Raw genomic sequence first — 22,953 nt, forward strand, 5'->3', positions numbered from 1 at the left:
ATTTTTTAACCTGGTTGGTTGCAAGAATTTTCAGATATCAAAATAGGGACAGCGAGAGGTTCAGGGGTCAGTTAGGGTCAGGGGTCAGTTAGGGCCATACTGACCTTGAGGTCCACCCAGGCGTCAAGCATCCTCCTGCTGTTGAACTGACACAGCAGGCCAGAGGAAGTGATGCAATAGGTGCTGCTGGCCATGTTGCCCCGCCCACACGACAGACCACAGAACATGCTGTTCCTCTGTTCCCCTAGCAATCCTGATCGGCCAATCAGAGGCACCGTGCTGTTCACCTGGGGGAGGAGCCATAGTAAACATCCAGAATCAACCCATTACTCAGACGCCCTTTATACATGGATGGAGTACAAACAATATGGCATGTAAAATACTTAATCATAATAACAACAACAATGTCCTGACCCGTCTCTCTTTAGAGGCGTCGAGGTACCAGAACTTGACGTGTCGGTTTCCTGCCGTGACGAAGTAGCTGTTGTCTTCAGAGAAGGAGACGGACAGAACTCTGCTAGACACCTTGTTGGACGCTATCACCGTCCCCTTCTACAAAAACACACAGGACAAGAGGGTTTACAAAATGTCATGTCAGTTTCACAGAGCTCGGGTTATTTTAAGTAACACAGGGATTTCTGTGGCCTCTAGTTGACGGCCTTTGACCAGACTGCTGTCAGAACTGATAACAGATTGCAGGATGTTGTTGTTGTTGTTGTTGTGAAGAACGTTTGGACTATCATTATTCAGTCAGTCTGGACACCCTTCAACAACTTAGCAGACAGATCAAATGACAGGACATAAAAGTACAGACTCTGGGATTCCCTGCCCCCTCCCAAGAAGCCCAGCCATACCTTAACCCCAGTACTATCCTCCAGGCTGAAGCCCAGCCATACCTTAACCCCAGTACTATCCTCCAGGCTGAAGCCCAGCCATACCTTAACCCCAGTACTATCCTCCAGGCTGAAGCCCAGCCCAGCCATACCATAACCCCAGTACTATCATCCAGGCTGAAGCCACAGCCATACCTTAACCCCAGTACTATCCTCCAGGCTGAAGCCCAGCCATACCTTAACCCCAGTACTATCCTCCAGGCTGAAGCCCAGCCATACCTTAACCCCAGTACTATCCTCCAGGCTGAAGCCACAGCCATACCTTAACCCCAGTACTATCCTCCAGGCTGAAGCCCAGCCATACCTTAACCCCAGTACTATCCTCCAGGCTGAAGCCCAGCCATACCTTAACCCCAGTACTATCCTCCAGGCTGAAGCCCAGCCATACCTTAACCCCAGTACTATCCTCCAGGCTGAAGCCCAGCCATACCTTAACCCCAGTACTATCCTCCAGGCTGAAGCCCAGCCATACCTTAACCCCAGTACTATCCTCCAGGCTGAAGCCCAGCCATACCTTAACCCCAGTACTATCCTCCAGGCTGAAGCCCAGCCCAGCCATACCTTAACCCCAGTACTATCATCCAGGCTGAAGCCACAGCCATACCTTAACCCCAGTACTATCCTCCAGGCTGAAGCCACAGCCATACCTTAACCCCAGTACTATCCTCCAGGCTGAAGCCACAGCCATACCTTAACCCCAGTACTATCCTCCAGGCTGAAGCCCAGCCATACCTTAACCCCAGTACTATCCTCCAGGCTGAAGCCCAGCCATACCTTAACCCCAGTACTATCCTCCAGGCTGAAGCCCAGCCATACCTTAACCCCAGTACTATCCTCCAGGCTGAAGCCATAGCCCAGCCATACCTTAACCCCAGTACTATCATCCAGGCTGAAGCCATAGCCCAGCCATACCTTAACCCCAGTACTATCCAGCCAGCAGAGTAGACATCCTGGGAATCCATATTTCAGCAGTTGCCTGGTGCAATGGAACCAATGTAGTGGAAAGGAAAAGTGCAACTCTACACCTCTGTCACTTAACAGGCTCACGTCTCTGAAAGAAAAAACAAACAAACGAACCCATGTCTTTAACTTACCCTCCACTCCCAGACGCTGACGGTCATATCGTGCTGGTAGCCTACGGACACGATGTAGCTGCTGTTGGTTGAGAAGGCCACGCAGGCCACCCCGTACTTATGGCACTGTACCTCTGCCACCTGGGCCTGCTCGGCCACGTCCCAAACCCGCACACAGGGCATGTGACCACTCTGCAGAGACAGAACCATCCAGTCAATGATTTGAGCAGAAACAAAAAGGAGAGCCAGAGCCCCGGGGGGGTTGAATGCTGAATGTCATGGCAGTTGGGCTGATAGTTCGAGTTGAAACCAGAGCATTAGAGAAACTGTTGAGTCAGCGCTGTGGCAACAATTAACCTCCAAAATAAAATAAAAAAGTAAAGTTGTGTCAACATTGGGTGTTAAAAGCGTTGGGCCAGTGAGCAAACGTTTGCTGGTTCAAATCCCAGAGCCGACTAGGTGAAAAATCTGTCGATGTGCCATTGAGCAAGGCACTTAACCCTAATTGCCCCTGTGAGTCGCTCTGGATAAGAGCATCTGCTAAATTATAAACATATTCAAATTAAAATGGTTTGTCAATGAACAGGGGGGAGGAATGTAAAGCAGATCAGAGAAGTTTAGAGCTTGGAGTAGATGACAATAGCAGGTCTTTGCCCACACTAGGAGGTGAGGGCGCTGACTAATCATAGCTCTCACCAAGGAGCTGTACATCTCTGTTGCAAAAACAAACTGAAAATAGATTTTAAACTTCTACAGGACTGAGGAACACGCCGGGACATGACAAAGAGCTGCCTCAGATAATTATATGCTTCCTTTAAAAAAAAAAATTAAAAGGAGGTGCAATACGCACGCCTTTTGCTGAGGAGTGGCTTCCATCTGGCTACTCTACCATAAAGGTCAGATTGTAAAGATGGTTGTCCTTCGGGAAGGTTCTCCCATAACCACAGAGGAACTCCGGAGCTCTGTCAGAGTGACCATCAGGTTTCTTGGTCACCTCCCAGACCAAGGCCCTTCTCACCCGATTGCTCAGTTTTGGCCAGGCGGCCAGCTCTAGGAAGAGTCTTGGTGGTTCCAAACTTCTTTTAAAAAAGGCTCCCGAGTGGCACAGTGGTGTCAGGCGTTACTACTGACCCTGGCTCGATTCCAGGCTGTTTCACAACCGGCAGTGATTTGGAGTCCCATTGGACAGCGCGCATTTGGCCCAGCGTCATCCAGGTTTGGGTTTGACTGGGGTAGGCTGTCATTGTAAATAAGAATTTGTTCTTAATTAACTGACTTGCCTAAGTAACAACAACAAAAAATTACATTAAAAAAAATTTTAAAATAAAAAGAATAATGTAGGCCACTGTTCTTGGACCTTCAATGCTGCAGAAATGTTTTGGTACCCTTTCCCAGATCTGTTCCTCGACACAATCCTGTCTCGGAGCTCTACGGACAATTCCTTCAACCTCATGGCTTGGTTTTTACTCTGACATGCACTGTCAAATGTGGGACCTTGCATAGACAGGTGTGTGCCTTTCCAAATCATGTCCAATCAATTGAATTTACCACAGGTGGACTCCAAATTGAAGAAACATCTCAAGGATGATCAATGGAAACAGGATGCACCTGAGCTCAATTTCAAGTCTCATAGCAAAGAGTCTGAATACTTATGTAAATAAGGTATTTTATTTTTCATACATTCAAATATATATATTTTTTAAACTGTTTCACTTTGTCATTATAGGGCATTGTGGGTAGATGAGGATTTTATGTGGAAAAAGTCAAGGGGTCTGAATACTTTCTGAATGCACTGTATAGCAGGGAGTTCCAATATGATCAGAAAACCAGACAGGTTATAGAGAGCGCTGACAACGACTGGTCATTTTTTTGTATTAAACCACCACAGGGATCCTACTGGAAAATGTCACAGAGAAGCAGTCTCCGGTTTAGCTCACCACTAAACAGTCAATAGACATGAAATTACACTAAAACTGTGTAGGACATCACTAAACATTTTATAACACAAATGTTAAAACCGTCCCAGATATCGACAGGGTTCCTTAAGGAACCGTCCCAGATATCGACAGGGTTCCTTAAAGAACCGTCCCAGATATCGACAGGGTTCCTTAAAGAACCGTCCCAGATATCGACAGGGTTCCTTAAGGAACCGTCCCAGATATCGACAGGGTTCCTTAAGGAACCGTCCCAGATATCGACAGGGTTCCTTAAGGAACCGTCCCAGATATCGACAGGGTTCCTTAAGGAACCGTCCCAGATATCGACAGGGTTCCTTAAAGAACCGTCCCAGATATCGACAGGGTTCCTTAAAGAACCGTCCCAGATATCGACAGGGTTCCTTAAAGAACCGTCCCAGATATCGACAGGGTTCCTTAAGGAACCGTCCCAGATATCGACAGGGTTCCTTAAAGAACCGTCCCAGATATCGACAGGTTTCCTTTAAGAACCGTCCCAGATATCGACAGGGTTCCTTTAAAGAACCCGTGGAAGAAGCCTGCTGGTCATAACAGAAAGTAAAACAACAGTAGGATACACTCCCAATCACCACGGCAACAGTACAGTCAGCTCGAGAGCAGCCAACCATAGACCACTGAGGGCAAGACAGGAGGCTCGTATATCACTTACTGTGACAACAAGTAGAATTTACAGCATGACCTGGTCTCTAGCAGCACAACAGCTTTTATATAACCATCAACCAACTAGCACACACACACACACACACACACACACACACGTTAGTCCACCGTCTCACTGACTATTATACAAATACAGCAAAGTGCATATACACACCAACCAACATCTTTTTCTTCTTCCGGAACATTCCCAAACACTTACCTCACCAGTGACCAAATACTTTCCATCCTGAGAGAAGGCCAAGGCGGTGAAGGTTTTTCTGGGAAACACAAACAGACAAGCGAATTAATGAGAGAGCAGAGGGCTGAGGCAGAGGAGAGGGCTGAGGCCGGGCTCACATTTACATTAGGGAGAACATTTTACTCAGCAGCAATCTGAAAGGGATTTTAAACTCAGTTTAAAGGTTCAGACATTTTAACTCTGGGAGTTTCCCTTGACATGTGCATGTGAGCTTCGTACTTTAACCGTTTTATGACCTCCTAGAGAACAGTGAAAGTTATAAAATGTGACATTTTAACTTCATTACTGCCACTCCACATACACACACTGTAGTTCCATAACATCAACAACAGAAAGCAGCATGTTCTAGGCTGTGGATGGGTAACAGTGTAACTACCCTGTACAGTCCAACAACATGTAGACCCGTATGGATCCACATATCGGTATTGGTTTTTACAAGACCATCTATACCAATGTTTTTTTTTAAATTAAACTAGGCAAGTCAGTTAATAAAAACAAGTTCTTATTTACAATCACGGCCTAGGAACAGTGGGTTAACTGCCTTGTTCAAGGGCAGAACGACAGATTTTGCAGCCTCTACACTCTAACCACTAGGCTACCTGCCGCCCCTCTAACCACTAGGCTACCTGCCGCCCCTCTAACCACTAGGCTACCTGCCGCCCCTCTAACCACTAGGCTACCTGCCGCCCCTCTAACCACTAGGCTACCTGCCGCCCCTCTAACCACTAGGCTACCTGCCGCCCCCAAGCCCACTCTAATAATTGATAGTGCTAAATGAAATGACAAGTTCTACAAATTGGACTACTTCACTGTCAGTTTTATTCAAGTTTGGTTGAGAATACAACCATAAGAATATAATTAATGTGTTGCGATTCTACAGTCAATCACAAGTTATATAAAAACATACTGTAACTTTTACAATTCAGAAACATTTAAAAAAAGAAATTAGAAAAATATTGTGATATGATATTCTGGCCATTATCGCCCAGCCCCATAACGTACTACACAGTCTGTCTACCAAGTCTGTCTGGAGTCACCATGACGAGACTGAGCAATCCCCTCTTGAGTACAGATGACTCGATCAATGTGATGGATTGGAGAAGTTGCACATATGTTCTAGCCCTGTGTAGTGCACACATCTAATGTATACTTATCAGGACATGACTAAATAAACACCCTAGAAGAGAGCGAGAACAACAATAAAACACAAGTAAATATCTCACCTTGAAGTGTTGAGGATGTGGGTCTGTTTGTTTTTCTTTGGGTGCAGGATTACAACAACACACCTGGATAACAAAACAAACTGTATAAAGATGACTAGCTACTATAACTTTAGTATTTACATAATGTAGCCTATTCAACAGATATCTTCTTTGAAGTGTTAGTTAGTAACGGGTTAGTTAGAGGCCAGTCTTGCAGGTTAGGGTTAAAGACCCACTAAAGCCCCCCTAGAACCTTATTTATCATCTGATTTACTTAACTAATGAAACATCTCAATAGGTGGTCCCGGAGTCCTCTGGACATGGCACAAGTGTGTGTGTGTGTGTGTGTGTGTGTGGGGGGGGGGGGGGGGGGTGTTCCCACAAACAAGGAGGAGGCCGATGACATCAGAGAGCACCATTAGACCAACTCCTTGAATTGCCACCACTTTAATTTTGCAATTGCAGCTAGTCTTACCCAGCTGGGTAGGCCACCAGGCCAGTGTTGGGGTCACAGGCCAGCCCACTGCCGTTAGAGGTGGTGATGCCCAGGACCCGCTCCAGAACCACCTGGCACACAAATAGGCAACACTCACTGACATGATGCACAATACAAGCCCACTCTAATAATGGACTAGCTACATCACTGCCTATAAAGTACCATCCAGTATGCATATGTCTCATGCATATATTTTTTATTGTGTGTATGCTTCAGGTGACAGAAATCAGGAGGCACTTATCAGCTCTGAAAAGTTGATGTAATTCTACATTAATGTGGATATATTGTCTCAAATTCCTACCGACAAAAATGACCAACCAGAACCGACAACCGGTAAAGTATTTTAAAATATGACATTTATTCAAGTTTCTGGCTTGTAGAGGTCGTGAGGGAAAACTTTCCTGATTCAAACACCAATTTCTACCGGACGTAGAATTAAAATGTAATTCAGCGTCGGGTTTCCAGGTCAAATAGATTGGTATTTGGTTAACGACTTGACTGTACAGGTTTTTAGCATCACGGTTTCCCGAGTTGGAAGGTGGTATCCGTAATCGGTAGACGGTTCTGATGGAAAGGGTTGAACCATCTACCACCTTCCAACTCGGAAAGACCTGCTGAATCGCCGAATAGTTCCCAATAAAAAGTGTTCAATCCAATTGTTTGGAAAAGTCTAATAATTCGCGGCCCTATATAGTACTAACTTAACATATGGGCTGCTTCTTTACAGTTACTAGCTAACGTTAATGTTAAACGATAGCGAAGACACTAACTCCAACTAGTTGACAACAAACAACCATCTGACTAAGTTCGCTACATGTTTGGCATGCGAAGAAGCCAGCCAAGACCAAACAAGAGGCACTAATGTTACAGAACAGAAGTTAGCTAGCCCATTTAGCTACCTAGAAGACATGATAATAAACATACCCGGTTGTGTGTAGTCCGCCTTTGACTTTGTTGTCGACTTTTCCGTCGCATGTTTGCGGGTGCAGGAGCAACATTCACATTGCTAACTCTTTTTGTAACCCTGGAGGTAAATGAATTTATCCCCGCTCCCTCCGCCATAGTCACAGAAATTATTCAAGATTTAGCCAAGACGCTTGCTACTTCACTGGCTGATAAATCTCAAAATGATGATCCCGTTCGTGACTAACATTAGCCTAAGTTGCTAGCCACTTTTAGATCCTCATCCGCACAGCAACCAACAAAAAATATGTTTTGGGGAGGGTTGCCAATGTTAAATAAACTTCAGGCTTGTCTGACGGTATTCACAGATATTATTACAAATACGTAAAAAACATTTTTTAAATTCTGATTTAAAAAATATATATTTTATAATATATTATATATTTTTATTATATATAATATTCATTCTTGCTTCCTCTGGTTTAGAAACACTTCGGAAAAGTACGGCAAGTCAAGAGCGATGAAACCTGACTCTTTTCTTCTTTTTTTTACTTCAACGTCGTTGCGTTGAAGCGCGGGACACAGATTCAAATATAAACCGTCTTCTCTGATTGTGAACTGCCGCTGCGCGAGAACCTACCCGTGACTCTCTCCTGTGATTGGTCCTCCCGTGACAATGACGATTGGTTTGAGAACGTCTAATCTCGCCAATACATTTCCGGAAGCAATGTAAACAGGATTATCATAATGAAATAATTGACTATTAAAATGTTATCAATAAATTACAAGTAATGGAGGGAAAATGTCAGTGCAAATCAATATTGTATTGTCAATACTTTAACAAACAAACAACAAGCTGACGGAGCAAATTTTTCAACATCAAACTGACATTCTGAAAGAAAATTACATTTACAGCAGGGGATAAAATTATAAGATTAAACAAAACAGAATACCAATTTTAGTACATTTCCACTGTCCCAGCAAAACTAACTCCAGTGATGCCACTTCACCTACAGGCTGACTAATGTCTCTCCAAAATGTAATAACTGACAAACACTAGTAAAATAATTACTCAATAAGGCCTGAGGGGGTGTGGTATATGGTCAATGTACCACAGCTAAGGGCTGTTCTTTAGCATGACGCAACGCGGAGTGCCTGGACACAGCCCTTAGCCGTGGTATATTGACCATATACCACAAACCCCCCCAAAGTGCCTTATTGCTATTATAAACTGGTTACCAACGTAATTAGAGCAGTAAAACTGATTTGTCATACCGTGGTATACAGTCTGTTATGCCAATCAGCACTCAAACCACACAGTTTTCTAATAAGTGTTAAGGTCTGAGGGGGTGTGGTATATGGCCAATATACCACGGCTAAGGGCTGTTCTTACGCACAACGCAACACAGAGTGCCTGGACACAGCCCATAGCCGTGGTATACAGTCTGATATACCACAGCTTTCAGGGCTGGAACCACCCAGTTTATAATATGACCTAAGACACTAATAAATAATAAAACAGACAAGTTCATGCAAACAGATCAGTCTCCATCTTCTGATATTCCAAGAATAGACAATAAAGTTTCTGATTTTCACATCACATAAAGTGCAGGGTTCATATCAGCTAGATTCCTCATCACTTTAGCAAGGTAACAACTACCTATCTCGCCTGTCTGTTCTGGACCCTGACCCCGTCCCGTGTCTGTCTGTTCTGGACCCTGACCCCGTGTCTGTCTGTTCTGGACCCTGACCCCGTCCCGTGTCTGTCTGTTCTGGACCCTGACCCCGTCCCGTGTCTGTCTGTTCTGGACCCTGACCCGTGTGTCCTGGAACCCATCCCGTATATATGTTCTGGACCCTGACCCCGTCCCGTGTCTGTTTGTCTGTCCTGGACCCTGACCCCGTGTCTGTCTGTTCTGGACCATGACCCCATCCCGTGTCTGTCTGTTCTGGTACCTGACCCGTCTCTGTTCTGGACCCTAACCCCGTCCTGTGTCTGTCTGTTCTGGACCCTAACCCCGTCCTGTATATGTTCTGGTACCTGACCCCGTCTCTGTTCTGGACCCTAACCTTTATCGGTCTTTATACTAGACAAGGCATAGAGGTACGCTGTTTAACCCGATCCGTCATAGAGGTATGCTGTGTTGTCCTGTTCATAGATGATAGCCACGGTCTCTCCTGCCTCCGATACAGCAGCACTGGTCTGGATACACACCTGGGAAAGAACAAATATGTTCAGGTACAGTTTGACAAATGTTTGGGGAATGTTATTATTTATTTTATCAGAGAGAGAGGGGTATCATAAAGCAGAATCAGCCATCAGTTTGAAAACATTAGTTCTACCAGTATTCTTACTGTTTATCATGTAATCCTGCACATTTTATAAATCACAGCAATGTCCTCAGGGCAATGTCCTCAATCACAGGGACATTGGGTGCTTTTATTTTTTTTAACCAGAGGAAAGAGTGCCTCCTACTGGCCCTCCGACACCACTTCCAGCAGCAGCAGCTGGCCTTATCAGAACCGACCCTGCTTAGCTTCTGAGGCCAGCAGCTGGTCTTGTCAGAACCAACCCTGCTTAGCTTCAGTGGCCAGCAGCTGGTCTTATCAGAACCAACCCTGCTTAGCTTCAGTGGCCAGCAGCTGGTCTTATCAGAACCAACCCTGCTTAGCTTCAGAGGCCAGCAGCTGGTCTTATCAGAACCGACCCTGCTTAGCTTCTGAGGCCAGCAGCTGGTCTTATCAGAACCGACCCTGCTTAGCTTCTGAGGCCAGCAGCTGGTCTTATCAGAACCGACCCTGCTTAGCTTCAGAGGCCAGCAGCTGGTCTTATCAGAACCAACCTTGCTTAGCTTCAGAGGCCAGCAGCGGGATGCAGGGTGGTATGCTGCTGGACTCTCGAGATTCAGTGCATTCACATTTTGTTACATTACAGCCTTATTCTAAAATGTATTTTAAAAACATTCTCAATCAACAATCAATACCCAATAATGACAAAGCAAAAACAGGTTTAGAAATTTTTGCAAATGTATAAAAAATATTTATATAAGTATTCAGACCCTTTGCTATGAGAATCTAAATTGAGCTCAGGTGCATCCTGTTTCCATAGATCATCCTTCCTTGACATGATTTGGAAAGGCACTCACCTGTCTATATCAACTCCCACAGTTGACAGTGCATTTCAGAGAAAAACCCAAGCCATGAGGTCGAAGGAATGCTTAGACAAGATTGTATCGAGGCATAGATCTGGAGAAGGGTGGCAAAAATTGTCTGCAGCATTGAAGGGACCCAAGAACACAGTGGCCTCTATCACTCTCAAATGGAAGCAGTTTGGAACCACCAAGACAGGCCAAAATGAGCAATCAGAGGATAATTTAATTTAACTAGGTAAGTCAGTTAAGAACAAATTCTTATTTACAATGACTTCCTAACCTGGCCAAACCCGGACAACGCTGGGCCAATTGTGTGCCGCCCTACGGGACTCCCAATCAGGGCTGGTTGTGATACAGCCTGGAATCAAACCAGGGTCTGTAGTGAAACCTCTAGCACTGAGACGCAGTGCCTTAGACCGCTGCGCCACTCGGGAGAAGGGCATTGGTCAGGAACGTGACCAAGAACCCGATTGTCAATGACAGACCTCAAGTTCCTCTGTGATGATAGAAGAACAACCATCTCTGCAGCACTCCATCAAATCAGGCCTTTATGGTCGAGTGACCAGACGGAAGCCACTCCTCAGTAAAAGGCACATGACAACACGCTTGGAGTTTACCCAAAGGCACCTAAAAGACTCTCAGACCATGAGAAACAAGATACTCTGGTCTGATGAAACCAAGATTGAACTATTTTTCCTGAATGCCAAACATCACGTCTGGAGGAAACCTGGCATCATCCCTACCGTGAAGCATGGTGGTGGAAGCATCATGCTGTGGGGATGTTTTTCAGCGATAGCGACTGGGAGACGAGTCAGGATCGAGGGAATGAGAAACAGAGCGCAATCCTTGAAGTCCTGAGCGCTCTGGAGCAGGTTCTCAGACTGGGGCGAAGGGTCACCTTCCATCAAGACAACGACCCTAAGCATACAGCCAAGACGACATAAGAGTGGCTTCGGGACAAGTCTCTGAATGTCCTTGAGTGGCCCAGCCAGCATCCGGACATGCTGCGCAGCGACACTCCCCATCCAACCTGACAGAGTTTGAGAGGATCTGCAGAGAAGATATGGGAGAAACTCCACCAAATACAGATGTGCCAAGCTTGTAGCGTCATAACTAAGACGACTCGAGGCTGTAATCGCTGCCAAAGGTGCTTCTACAAAAGGACTGAGTAAAGGGTGCTTTATGTGAATAATGTGCAACATTTTCTAAACCTGGTTCTGTTTTGTTATTATGAGGTATTGTGTGTAGATTGAGGAGTTAAACTTTGAATTCAATTTAGAATAAAGCTGTAATGTAACAAAATGTGGAAGGTTCAAGGGTCAATACTTTCTGAATGCCCTGTACATATTATATATAAAACGTTCTATCATGTAGTATTTATTTATTTATTTATTTTTACATTGAGTGATTTCAGCAGCCCTCTTATCCAGATTGACTTATAATAGTGGATGCATACATTTTGTTGTAGTGTCCCCCAAGGGAAACGAACCCACAACCCAGCCATTTCAGGAGACATGCGCTATCAACTGAGCCTTAACGGACACTACATGGCCAAAAGTATGGGGACACGCCTTCAAATGACTGGCTATTTCAGCCAAACGCATTGCTGACCGGCGTATATAAATTCAAACAAACGGCCATGCAATCTCCATAGACAAACATTGGCAGTAGAATGGCCCATACTGAAGAGCTCAGTGACTTTCAACGTAGCACCGTCATAGGATGCCGTCTTTCCAACATGTCAGTTAAATGTCTGCCCTGCTGGAGCTGCCCCCCAGTCAACTGTAAGGGCTGGTTTTGTGAAGTGGAAACGTCTAGGAGCAACAACGGCTCAGCCGCGAAGTCGTAGGCCACACAAGGTCACAGAACATGACAGTCAAGTGCTGAAGCACGTAGAAATCGTCTGTCCTCGGTTGCAACCCTCCCTACCGAGTTCCAAACTGCCTCTGGAAGCAACGTCAGCACAAGAACTGTTCGTCGGGAGCTTCATGAAAATCGGTTTCCATGGTTGAGCAGCCGCACACAAGCCTAAGATCAGGAGTACACTTCCTGCCTGAATGCATAGTGCCAACTGTAAAGTTTGGTGGAGGATGACCAATTTCAGCCTTGAGTCTTCATGGGTATGATGCTACAAGGTTGGCATACCTGCATTTGGGGAGTTTCTCCCATTCTTCTCTGCAGATCCTCTCAAGCTCTGTCAGGTTGGATGGGGAGCGTCGCAGCACAGCTTTTTTCAGGTCTTTCCAGAGATGCTCGATCAGGTTCAAGTCCAGGCTCTGGCTGGGCCAATCAAAAACATTCAAAGACTTTTCCTTATGCCACTCCTTCGTTGTCTTGGCTGTGTGCTTAGGATCTTTGTCCTGTTGGAAGGTGAACCTTCACCCCAGTCTCGGGTCCTGTGTGCTCTGGAGCAAGTTTTCATCAAGGATCTCTGTACTTTGATTCGTTCATCTTTGCCTCGATCCTTACTAGTCTCCCAGTCCCAGCCGCTGAAAAACATCCCCACAGCATGTTGCCGCCACCACCATGCTTCACCGTAGGGATGGTGCCAGGTTATCTCCAGATGTGACGCTCGGCATTCAGGCCAATGAGTTCAATCTTGGTTTTTGTCAGATCCAGAGAATCTTGTTTCTCATGGCCTGAGTCCCATTGGTGCCTTTTGACAAACTCCAAGTGGGTTGTCATGTGCCTTTTACTGAGAAGTGGCTTCCGTCTGGCCACTCTACCATAAAGGCCTGATTTGGTGGAGCGCTGCAACAACGTATTAGGTATTGTGTGTAGATTGGATGAGGACATTTCATTTAAACCATGTTAGAATAAGGCTGTAACAAAATGTGGGGAAAGTCAAGGGGTCTGAAAACTTCCCGGTGCACTGTATATATTGTGATGTATTGTTACATATTGGTTATGTGTTGAATTGTCGTGTCCCGTACTGGCCCGTCATGTACCGTTCCGTTATGTGTATTGTCCCATATTGTCGTGTCCCGTACTGGCCCTTCCTGTACCGTTCCGTTATGTGTATTGTCGTGTCCCGTACTGGCCCGTCATGTATCGTCCCGTTATGTGTATTGTCGTGTCCCGTACTGGCCCGTCCTGTATCGTTCCGTTATGTGTATTGTCGTGTCCCGTACTGGCCCTTCCTGTACCGTTCCGTTATGTGTATTGTCCCATATTGTCGTGTCCCGTACTGGCCCGTCATGTATCGTTCCGTTATGTGTATTGTCCCATATTGTCGTGTCCCGTACTGGCCCGTCATGTATCGTTCCGTTATGTGTATTGTCCCATATTGTCGTGTCCCGTACTGGCCCGTCCTGTACCGTTCCGTTATGTGTATTGTCCCATATTGTCGTGTCCCGTACTGGCCCGTCATGTATCGTTCGGTTATGTGTATTGTCGTGTCCCGTACTGGCCCGTCATGTATCGTTCGGTTATGTGTATTGTCGTGTCCCGTACTGGCCCGTCATGTATCGTTCGGTTATGTGTATTGTCGTGTCCCGTACTGGCCCGTCATGTATCGTTCCATTATGTGTATTGTCGTGTCCCGTACTGGCCCGTCATGTATCGTTCCATTATGTGTATTGTCGTGTCCCGTACTGGCCCGTCATGTATCGTTCCGTTATGTGTATTGTCCCATATTGTCGTGTCCCGTACTGGCCCGTCATGTATCGTCCCGTTATGTGTATTGTCGTGTCCCGTACTGGCCCGTCATGTATCGTTCGGTTATGTGTATTGTCGTGTCCTGTACTGGCCCGTCATGTATCGTTCCGTTATGTGTATTGTCGTGTCCCGTACTGGCCCGTCATGTATCGTTCGGTTATGTGTATTGTCGTGTCCCGTACTGGCCCGTCATGTATCGTCCCGTTATGTGTATTGTCGTGTCCCGTACTGGCCCGTCATGTATCGTCCCGTTATGTGTATTGTCGTGTCCCGTACTGGCCCGTCCTGTACCGTTCCGTTATGTGTATTGTCGTGTCCCGTACTGGCCCGTCCTGTACCGTTCCGTTATGTGTATTGTCGTGTCCCGTACTGGCCCGTCCTGTACCGTTCCGTTATGTGTATTGTCGTGTCCCGTACTGGCCCGTCATGTATCGTCCCATTATGTGTATTGTCGTGTCCCGTACTGGCCCGTCCTGTACCGTTCCGTTATGTGTATTGTCGTGTCCCGTACTGGCCCGTCCTGTACCGTTCCGTTATGTGTATTGTCCCATATTGTCGTGTCCCGTACTGGCCCGTCATGTATCGTCCCGTTATGTGTATTGTCCCATATTGTCGTGTCCCGTACTGGCCCGTCCTGTACCGTTCCATACCGTCCCGTTATGTGTATTGTCCCGTATTGTCGTGTCCCGTACTGGCTCGTCCTGTACCGTTCCATACCGTCCCGTTATGTGTATTGTCCCGTATTGTCGTGTCCCGTACTGGCCCGTCCTGTACCGTTCCGTTATGTGTATTGTCCCATATTGTCGTGTCCCGTACTGGCCCGTCCTGTACCGTTCCGTCCCGTACCGTCCCGTTATGTGTATTGTCCCGTATTGTCGTGTCCCGTACTGGCCCGTCGTGTACCGTTCCGTCCCATTATGTGTATTGTCGTGTCCCGTACTGGCCCGTCATGTACCGTTCCGTCCCGTCCCGTTATGTGTATTGTCGTGTCCCGTACTGGGCGGTCATGTTCCGTTCCGTCCCATTATGTGTATTGTCCCGTATTGTCGTTATGTATTAAGTATTGAGACACGTATGACGTACCCTCTCCAGCAGATGTACGCGCTCTTCATTCAGCAAGTTGTTCTGTCTCAGTTGGTTGACGGTGTTTTCCAGACCCACAAGTTTATCCAGGTGTCTCCTGTGTCTCTGCTGCAATACCTTTACCTTCTTCTGAAGCTCGATCACAATGGCTTCCAGCTGCTCCTTACTCAGGCTGTTCTTATTGTAGCTAACAGAGGAGACAGTACAGTGGTTAGGGTTACTCAGGATGGTATTGTAGCTAACAGAGGAGACCTTAGTGGTTTGGGTTACTCAGGATGGTATTGTAGCTAACAGAGGAGACCTTAGTGGTTAGGGTTACTCAGGATGGTATTGTAGCTAACAGAGGAGACCTTAGTGGTTAGGGTTACTCAGGATGGTATTGTAGCTAACAGAGGAGACCTTAGTGGTTAGGGTTACTCAGGATGGTATTGTAGCTAACAGAGGAGACGGTAGTTAGGGTTACTCAGGATGGTATTGTAGCTAACAGAGGAGACCTTAGTGGTTAGGGTTACTCAGGATGGTATTGTAGCTAACAGAGGAGACCTTAGTGGTTAGGGTTACTCAGGATGGTATTGTAGCTAACAGAGGAGACGGTACAGTGGTTAGGGTTACTCAGGATGGTATTGTAGCTAACAGAGGAGACCTTAGTGGTTAGGGTTACTCAGGATGGTATTGTAGCTAACAGAGGAGACCTTAGTGGTTTGGGTTACTCAGGATGGTATTGTAGCTAACAGAGGAGACCTTAGTGGTTAGGGTTACTCAGGATGGTATTGTAGCTAACAGAGGAGACCTTAGTGGTTTGGGTTACTCAGGATGATATTGTAGCTAACAGAGGAGACCTTAGTGGTTAGGGTTACTCAGGATGGTATTGTAGCTAACAGAGGAGACCTTAGTGGTTTGGGTTACTCAGGATGGTATTGTAGCTAACAGAGGAGACGTTAGTGGTTAGGGTTACTCAGGATGGTATTGTAGCTAACAGAGGAGACCGTAGTGGTTAGGGTTACTCAGGATGGTATGGTAGCTAACAGAGGAGACGGTACAGTGGTTAGGGTTACTCAGGATGGTATTGTAGCTAACAGAGGAGACGGTAGTTAGGGTTACTCAGGATGGTATTGTAGCTAACAGAGGAGACCTTAGTGGTTAGGGTTACTCAGGATGGTATTGTAGCTAACAGAGGAGACGGTAGTTAGGGTTACTCAGGATGGTATTGTAGCTAACAGAGGAGACGGTACAGTGGTTAGGGTTACTCAGGATGGTATTGTAGCTAACAGAGGAGACCTTAGTGGTTAGGGTTACTCAGCATGGTATTGTAGCTAACAGAGGAGACGGTACAGTGGTTAGGGTTACTCAGGATGGTATTGTAGCTAACAGAGGAGACCTTAGTGGTTTGGGTTACTCAGGATGGTATTGTAGCTAACAAAGGAGACGTTAGTGGTTAGGGTTACTCAGGATGGTATTGTAGCTAACAGAGGAGACGGTACAGTGGTTAGGGTTACTCAGGATGGTATTGTAGCTAACAAAGGAGACGTTAGTGGTTAGGGTTACTCAGGATGGTATTGTAGCTAACAGAGGAGACGGTACAGTGGTTAGGGTTACTCAGGATGGTATTGTAGCTAACAGAGGAGACCTTAGTGGTTAGGGTTACTCAGGATGGTATTGTAGCTAACAGAGGAGACCTTAGTGGTTAGGGTTACTCAGGATGGTATTGTAGCTAACAGAGGAGACCTTAGTGGTTAGGGTTACTCAGGATGGTATTGTAGCTAACAGAGGAGACCTTAGTGGTTTGGGTTACTCAGGATGGTATTGTAGCTAACAGAGGAGACCTTAGTGGTTAGGGTTACTCAGGATGGTATTGTAGCTAACAGAGGAGACCTTAGTGGTTTGGGTTACTCAGGATGGTATTGTAGCTAACAGAGGAGACCTTAGTGGTTAGGGTTACTCAGGATGGTATTGTAGCTAACAGAGGAGACCGTAGTGGTTAGGGTTACTCAGGATGGTATGGTAGCTAAAAGAGGAGACGGTACAGTGGTTAGGGTTACTCAGGATGGTATTGTAGCTAACAGAGGAGACGGTAGTTAGGGTTACTCAGGATGGTATTGTAGCTAACAGAGGAGACGGTAGTTAGGATTACTCAGGATGGTATTGTAGCTAACAGAGGAGACCTTAGTGGTTTGGGTTACTCAGGATGGTATTGTAGCTAACAGAGGAGACGGTAGTTAGGGTTACTCAGGATGGTATTGTAGCTAACAGAGGAGACGGTAGTTAGGGTTCCTCAGGATGGTATTGTAGCTAATAGAGGAGACCTTAGTGGTTAGGGTTACTCAGGATGGTATTGTAGCTAACAGAGGAGACCTTAGTGGTTAGGGTTACTCAGGATGGTATTGTAGCTAACAGAGGAGATGGTAGTTAGGGTTACTCAGGATGGTATTGTAGCTAACAAAGGAGACGTTAGTGGTTAGGGTTACTCAGGATGGTATTGTAGCTAACAGAGGAGACGGTACAGTGGTTAGGGTTACTCAGGATGGTATTGTAGCTAACAGAGGAGACCTTAGTGGTTTGGGTTACTCAGGATGGTATTGTAGCTAACAGAGGAGACCTTAGTGGTTTGGGTTACTCAGGATGGTATTGTAGCTAACAGAGGAGACCTTAGTGGTTAGGGTTACTCAGGATGGTATTGTAGCTAACAGAGGAGACCATAGTGGTTAGGGTTACTCAGGATGGTATTGTAGCTAACAGAGGAGACCATAGTGGTTAGGGTTACTCAGGATGGTATTGTAGCTAACAGAGGAGACCATAGTGGTTAGGGTTACTCAGGATGGTATTGTAGCTAACAGAGGAGACCTTAGTGGTTAGGGTTACTCAGGATGGTATTGTAGCTAACAGAGGAGACGGTAGTTAGGGTTACTCAGGATGGTATTGTAGCTAACAGAGGAGACCTTAGTGGTTAGGGTTACTCAGGATGGTATTGTAGCTAACAGAGGAGACGGTACAGTGGTTAGGGTTACTCAGCATGGTATTGTAGCTAACAGAGGAGACGGTACAGTGGTTAGGGTTACTCAGGATGGTATTGTAGCTAACAGAGGAGACCTTAGTGGTTTGGGTTACTCAGGATGGTATTGTAGCTAACAAAGGAGACGTTAGTGGTTAGGGTTACTCAGGATGGTATTGTAGCTAACAGAGGAGACGGTACAGTGGTTAGGGTTACTCAGGATGGTATTGTAGCTAACAGAGGAGACGGTACAGTGGTTAGGGTTACTCAGGATGGTATTGTAGCTAACAGAGGAGACCTTAGTGGTTAGGGTTATTCAGGATGGTATTATAGCTAACAGAGGAGACCTTAGTGGTTTGGGTTACTCAGGATGGTATTGTAGCTAACAGAGGAGACCTTAGTGGTTTGGGTTACTCAGGATGGTATTGTAGCTAACAGAGGAGACCTTAGTGGTTAGGGTTACTCAGGATGGTATTGTAGCTAACAGAGGAGACGTTAGTGGTTAGGGTTACTCAGGATGGTATTGTAGCTAACAGAGGAGACGGTACAGTGGTTAGGGTTACTCAGGATGGTATTGTAGCTAACAGAGGAGACCTTAGTGGTTAGGGTTACTCAGGATGGTATTGTAGCTAACAGAGGAGACGTTAGTGGTTAGGGTTACTCAGGATGGTATTGTAGCTAACAGAGGAGACGGTACAGTGGTTAGGGTTACTCAGGATGGTATTGTAGCTAACAGAGGAGACGGTAGTTAGGGTTACTCAGGATGGTATTGTAGCTAACAAAGGAGACGTTAGTGGTTAGGGTTACTCAGGATGGTATTGTAGCTAACAGAGGAGACCTTAGTGGTTTGGGTTACTCAGGATGGTATTGTAGCTAACAGAGGAGACCTTAGTGGTTTGGGTTACTCAGGATGGTATTGTAGCTAACAGAGGAGACCTTAGTGGTTAGGGTTACTCAGGATGGTATTGTAGCTAACAGAGGAGACCTTAGTGGTTTGGGTTACTCAGGATGGTATTGTAGCTAACAGAGGAGACCTTAGTGGTTAGGGTTACTCAGGATGGTATTGTAGCTAACAGAGGAGACCTTAGTGGTTTGGGTTACTCAGGATGGTATTGTAGCTAACAGAGGAGACCTTAGTGGTTTGGGTTACTCAGGATGGTATTGTAGCTAACAGAGGAGACCTTAGTGGTTTGGGTTACTCAGGATGGTATTGTAGCTAACAGAGGAGACCTTAGTGGTTAGGGTTACTCAGGATGGTATTGTAGCTAACAGAGGAGACCTTAGTGGTTTGGGTTACTCAGGATGGTATTGTAGCTAACAGAGGAGACCTTAGTGGTTAGGGTTACTCAGGATGGTATTGTAGCTAACAGAGGAGACCTTAGTGGTTTGGGTTACTCAGGATGGTATTGTAGCTAACAGAGGAGACGGTACAGTGGTTAGGGTTACTCAGGATGGTATTGTAGCTAACAGAGGAGACCTTAGTGGTTTGGGTTACTCAGGATGGTATTGTAGCTAACAGAGAAGACGGTAGTTAGGGTTACTCAGGATGGTATTGTAGCTAACAGAGGAGACCTTAGTGGTTTGGGTTACTCAGGATGTTAACATTTTTTTTAATCGCATTGATTTTGTTGTAATATTTGAGTCACTCAGATATCACATTAATGTTGGGGTGACACGGTATCTCAGCATAACATACTGGCACTAACATTAAGGCAAGAGTCTGAACACGGGGTTTGGGTTAGGCAACAGGCCCAAGACCATCATTCTTAGGGTTAAGGGGTAGAGGGTTAAGGGTCAAGGGGTAGAGGGTCAAGGGGTAGAGGGTTAAGGGTCAAGGGGTAGAGGGTTAAGGGTCAAGGGGTAGAGGGTCAAAGGGTTAGGGTTAAGGGGTTAAGGGGTTCTCTATACCGATGTTCCTCCAGTTGGCTTCCCCGATGTTCCATATCGTCCTCCTCTGGAGTCTCCCCCTCCTCCGTCGCCAGTCTCTCCAGCGTGAGGATAAGTGATGCAGGAGAGGGGGGCATGTGCTTGGACACTATAGGCAGTGTGGAGACGATGGGTGTGGGGCTGAGAGCTGAGGACAGCACAGTGTCTGGGGGGATGCTGAACTGAGTCGCCCCGCTGGACAAAATGTTGGGAATCGTCTCAAAGTAGGCGATGATCTGAGCCCCACCACCATGGTCGTCCTGGGAGACAGACAGCTCCTCCTCCATCTCAGGAGAGACGTTCTCCATGACCAGAGACGTCGGGGACAACACAAAATTGCCGACATCTTCAGTCGTTCCGAGGTCATGACCCTCAGTCAAGATGGCCGCTGTGACCCCACTCACCACCTCTTCCAGCTGTTGTGACACCACCAACTCCCCGTCCAGCCCACCCAGATCCTCTACTGTCTGGAACAGCGTAACAGGGAAGTCTCCCGCAGCCACGTCATGGCTCCTCCCCTCCAACGCCGACAGTGTCAGAGGTGCTGTGTGCAGAAGGCCCACTGTCACGTCCCGCTCCTCCAGCAGCTGTGCCTCCTCAGTCGCCGAGGGGTTAACAGTGACCTCATAGAGTGTCAATGTTTTGTCACTGTCGGTGGAGTCGCTAACTGGCATCCCAACGTCAGAAGAGGTGGTGGTCAGTGGTTTCCTGCCGTGTCGCAGCCTTTTGGATTTCTGACTCTCACTGTGTTCCTCACCTTTACGTTTCTGACCAAATCAAAGGGAAGAGGAAGAGTGTTTTCAAACTTCTGAAACTAAACTTTTTTTTCTAAAAGCATAAAAATAATCTAATAAACTCATGTAGAACTTGAAGGAACATAAACCAACAAGGAGCCCCCCCCCCTCCCCCCGATATTTTTTTATAAGTTTACAAAAATGTATTTTAAAAAAAACTGGTTTTGCTTTGTCATTATGGGGTATTGTGATGTCATTACGGAGTATAGTGATGTCATTATGGGGTATTGTGATGTCATTATGGGGTATTGTGAGTAGATTTGAGGGTGGCAAAAAACAATTGAATCCATTTTAGAATACAGCTGTAACGTAACCAAATGTGGAAAATGTCAAGGGGTCTGAATTCTTTCAGAATCCAGTGTACCTCAGTGAGCTGGAAGACAGTGGGCACAGCATTATTCTCCAGGTAGCGAATCCCCCAGCGCAGCTTGAAGCTGGAAGATGCAAAATGTTCATGGCAGATGTACTGGTGTCTGGAAGGGCTCCAGTCCTCACGACCCATGTTTTTCAACCACTGTTCTAACCGAGCTGGATCCTGCAGTGGAAACCTACAGGGGCAGGAGAACAGTATAATTTTCCAACAGCAACCTTTCTTGAGTCAGCTCATGCCACTGTGACACACATTGCGAAACATTGACCGTGTGGCACAGTAGATCAGTTTACACATTTATTTATTTTTTTATATATTTTTTTTAACTAGGCAAGTCAATTATATTAATTAAGTAAGTAAATAAGAATGTTCTAATTTTATTTAACCTTTATTAAACTAGGCAAGTCAGTTTAAGAACAAATTCTTATTTACAATGATGCCTACCAAAAGGCAAAATGGTCTCCTGTGGAGACCGGGGTTAGGATTAAAAATATATATATATATTTACAATGACGCCAACACTGGCCAAACCCGGACGACGCTGGGCCAATGGGACTCGGTTGTGATACAGTGGGTCTGTTGTGATATACAGCCTGGATTCGAACAAGGGTGTCTGTAGTGACGCCACTGAGATGCAGTGCTAGACCGCTGCGCCACTCGGGAGCCCACACGTCAAATACATTATTAGGGAAACTAACTATCAACATGGTTTAGCACACGTCATGTGTGAGACATGACTTAATGTTATTTCCCGGAAGCTTTCCAATCTTTGGGGATCTCAGGCGATACGAAAGAGAGGTTGAACAGGCTAGTAATAGCGGTTGCAACAATGATAATGCTTGATACCGTCACCTTGCCATTCACAGTAGCCAACTAAACTTAACTGAAGTCGAGTGGCGACTACAGTTCCGATGACAGATACACGTAATTGTATCCAAAACTATTGTTTTTGGCAGCCAAAAAAATAGCCCGCAAATACACAAGACAATGTGTAATTTCGGGCTAGTTTTTGGGTGCTGAAATCAGTAGTTTAAAACTATATTTTTCTTATAAAACTTACATTTTGTCACAAAAAAATGCGTTATTTTATTTTTTTATTTTTAAACGCGTCCACCCACACTAGTCGCCATTTAACTCTATCGTACATCTGCGAGTTTAATCATTAATATCGAACGTTACTGCTCGCATAGTTACAGTTAATCTAACAACAAATACAGCCATGCTTACTTATAGAAGCTTTTCCTATCAGAATTGTTGTTTCCAGAATCATTCTTGCAGTTCGGTGCAGAACAATACTTCGGCATCTTGTCGACCACCTTGAAGAGTTATCTTTAAAACTGGCCAGGCAAGGTGAGTTGTCAGTTTTCTGATCCACTTGTAGCGTTCGTCAGCTGTTAGCTTGTGTGCATTACGTCAAAATGATGCGACTCGCATATCACGTGGCGCACGTTTTGCTGCATTCAAACCAACTGGGAACTCTGAAATCGCCGAATGGGGAAAAAAAAACAGTCTCCGACTGGGAAAAATCGATTTTTAAAATG

The 22,953-nt window shown here is 45.9% G+C and overlaps 2 protein-coding genes across 3 annotated transcripts in view; both read right to left on the reverse strand.

Annotated features, from left to right (window-relative positions):
• wdr62 (WD repeat domain 62) overlaps positions 1-8,025 on the reverse strand; it is a 64,443-nt gene extending 56,418 nt beyond the window's left edge. For both annotated transcript variants that reach the window (XM_036961263.1, XM_036961262.1), the window contains exons 1-7: positions 7,463-8,025; positions 6,518-6,609; positions 6,064-6,126; positions 4,802-4,859; positions 1,988-2,158; positions 415-552; positions 105-287 (exon numbers count right to left, since the gene is read on the reverse strand). In XM_036961263.1, coding sequence (XP_036817158.1) covers positions 105-287; positions 415-552; positions 1,988-2,158; positions 4,802-4,859; positions 6,064-6,126; positions 6,518-6,609; positions 7,463-7,600 — 843 coding nt within the window. In that variant the 5' untranslated portion in view covers positions 7,601-8,025. The remainder of the gene's footprint in view (positions 1-104; positions 288-414; positions 553-1,987; positions 2,159-4,801; positions 4,860-6,063; positions 6,127-6,517; positions 6,610-7,462) is intronic.
• A 224-nt stretch (positions 8,026-8,249) lies between these two features.
• LOC110503256 (THAP domain-containing protein 5) lies at positions 8,250-22,826 on the reverse strand. Its single transcript, XM_036961265.1, has 5 exons — positions 22,640-22,826; positions 21,407-21,590; positions 20,231-21,015; positions 15,334-15,520; positions 8,250-9,656 (listed from the first exon to the last, which is right to left on the reverse strand). Exons 1-5 carry the CDS (start codon positions 22,714-22,716, stop codon positions 9,555-9,557), a joined length of 1,335 nt encoding a protein of 444 aa, XP_036817160.1. The 5' UTR covers positions 22,717-22,826; the 3' UTR covers positions 8,250-9,554.
• Positions 22,827-22,953: the final 127 nt, after the last annotated feature.

Source organism: Oncorhynchus mykiss, chromosome 24, assembly GCF_013265735.2.
Source record: "Oncorhynchus mykiss isolate Arlee chromosome 24, USDA_OmykA_1.1, whole genome shotgun sequence".
Lineage (NCBI taxonomy): Eukaryota > Metazoa > Chordata > Actinopteri > Salmoniformes > Salmonidae > Oncorhynchus > Oncorhynchus mykiss.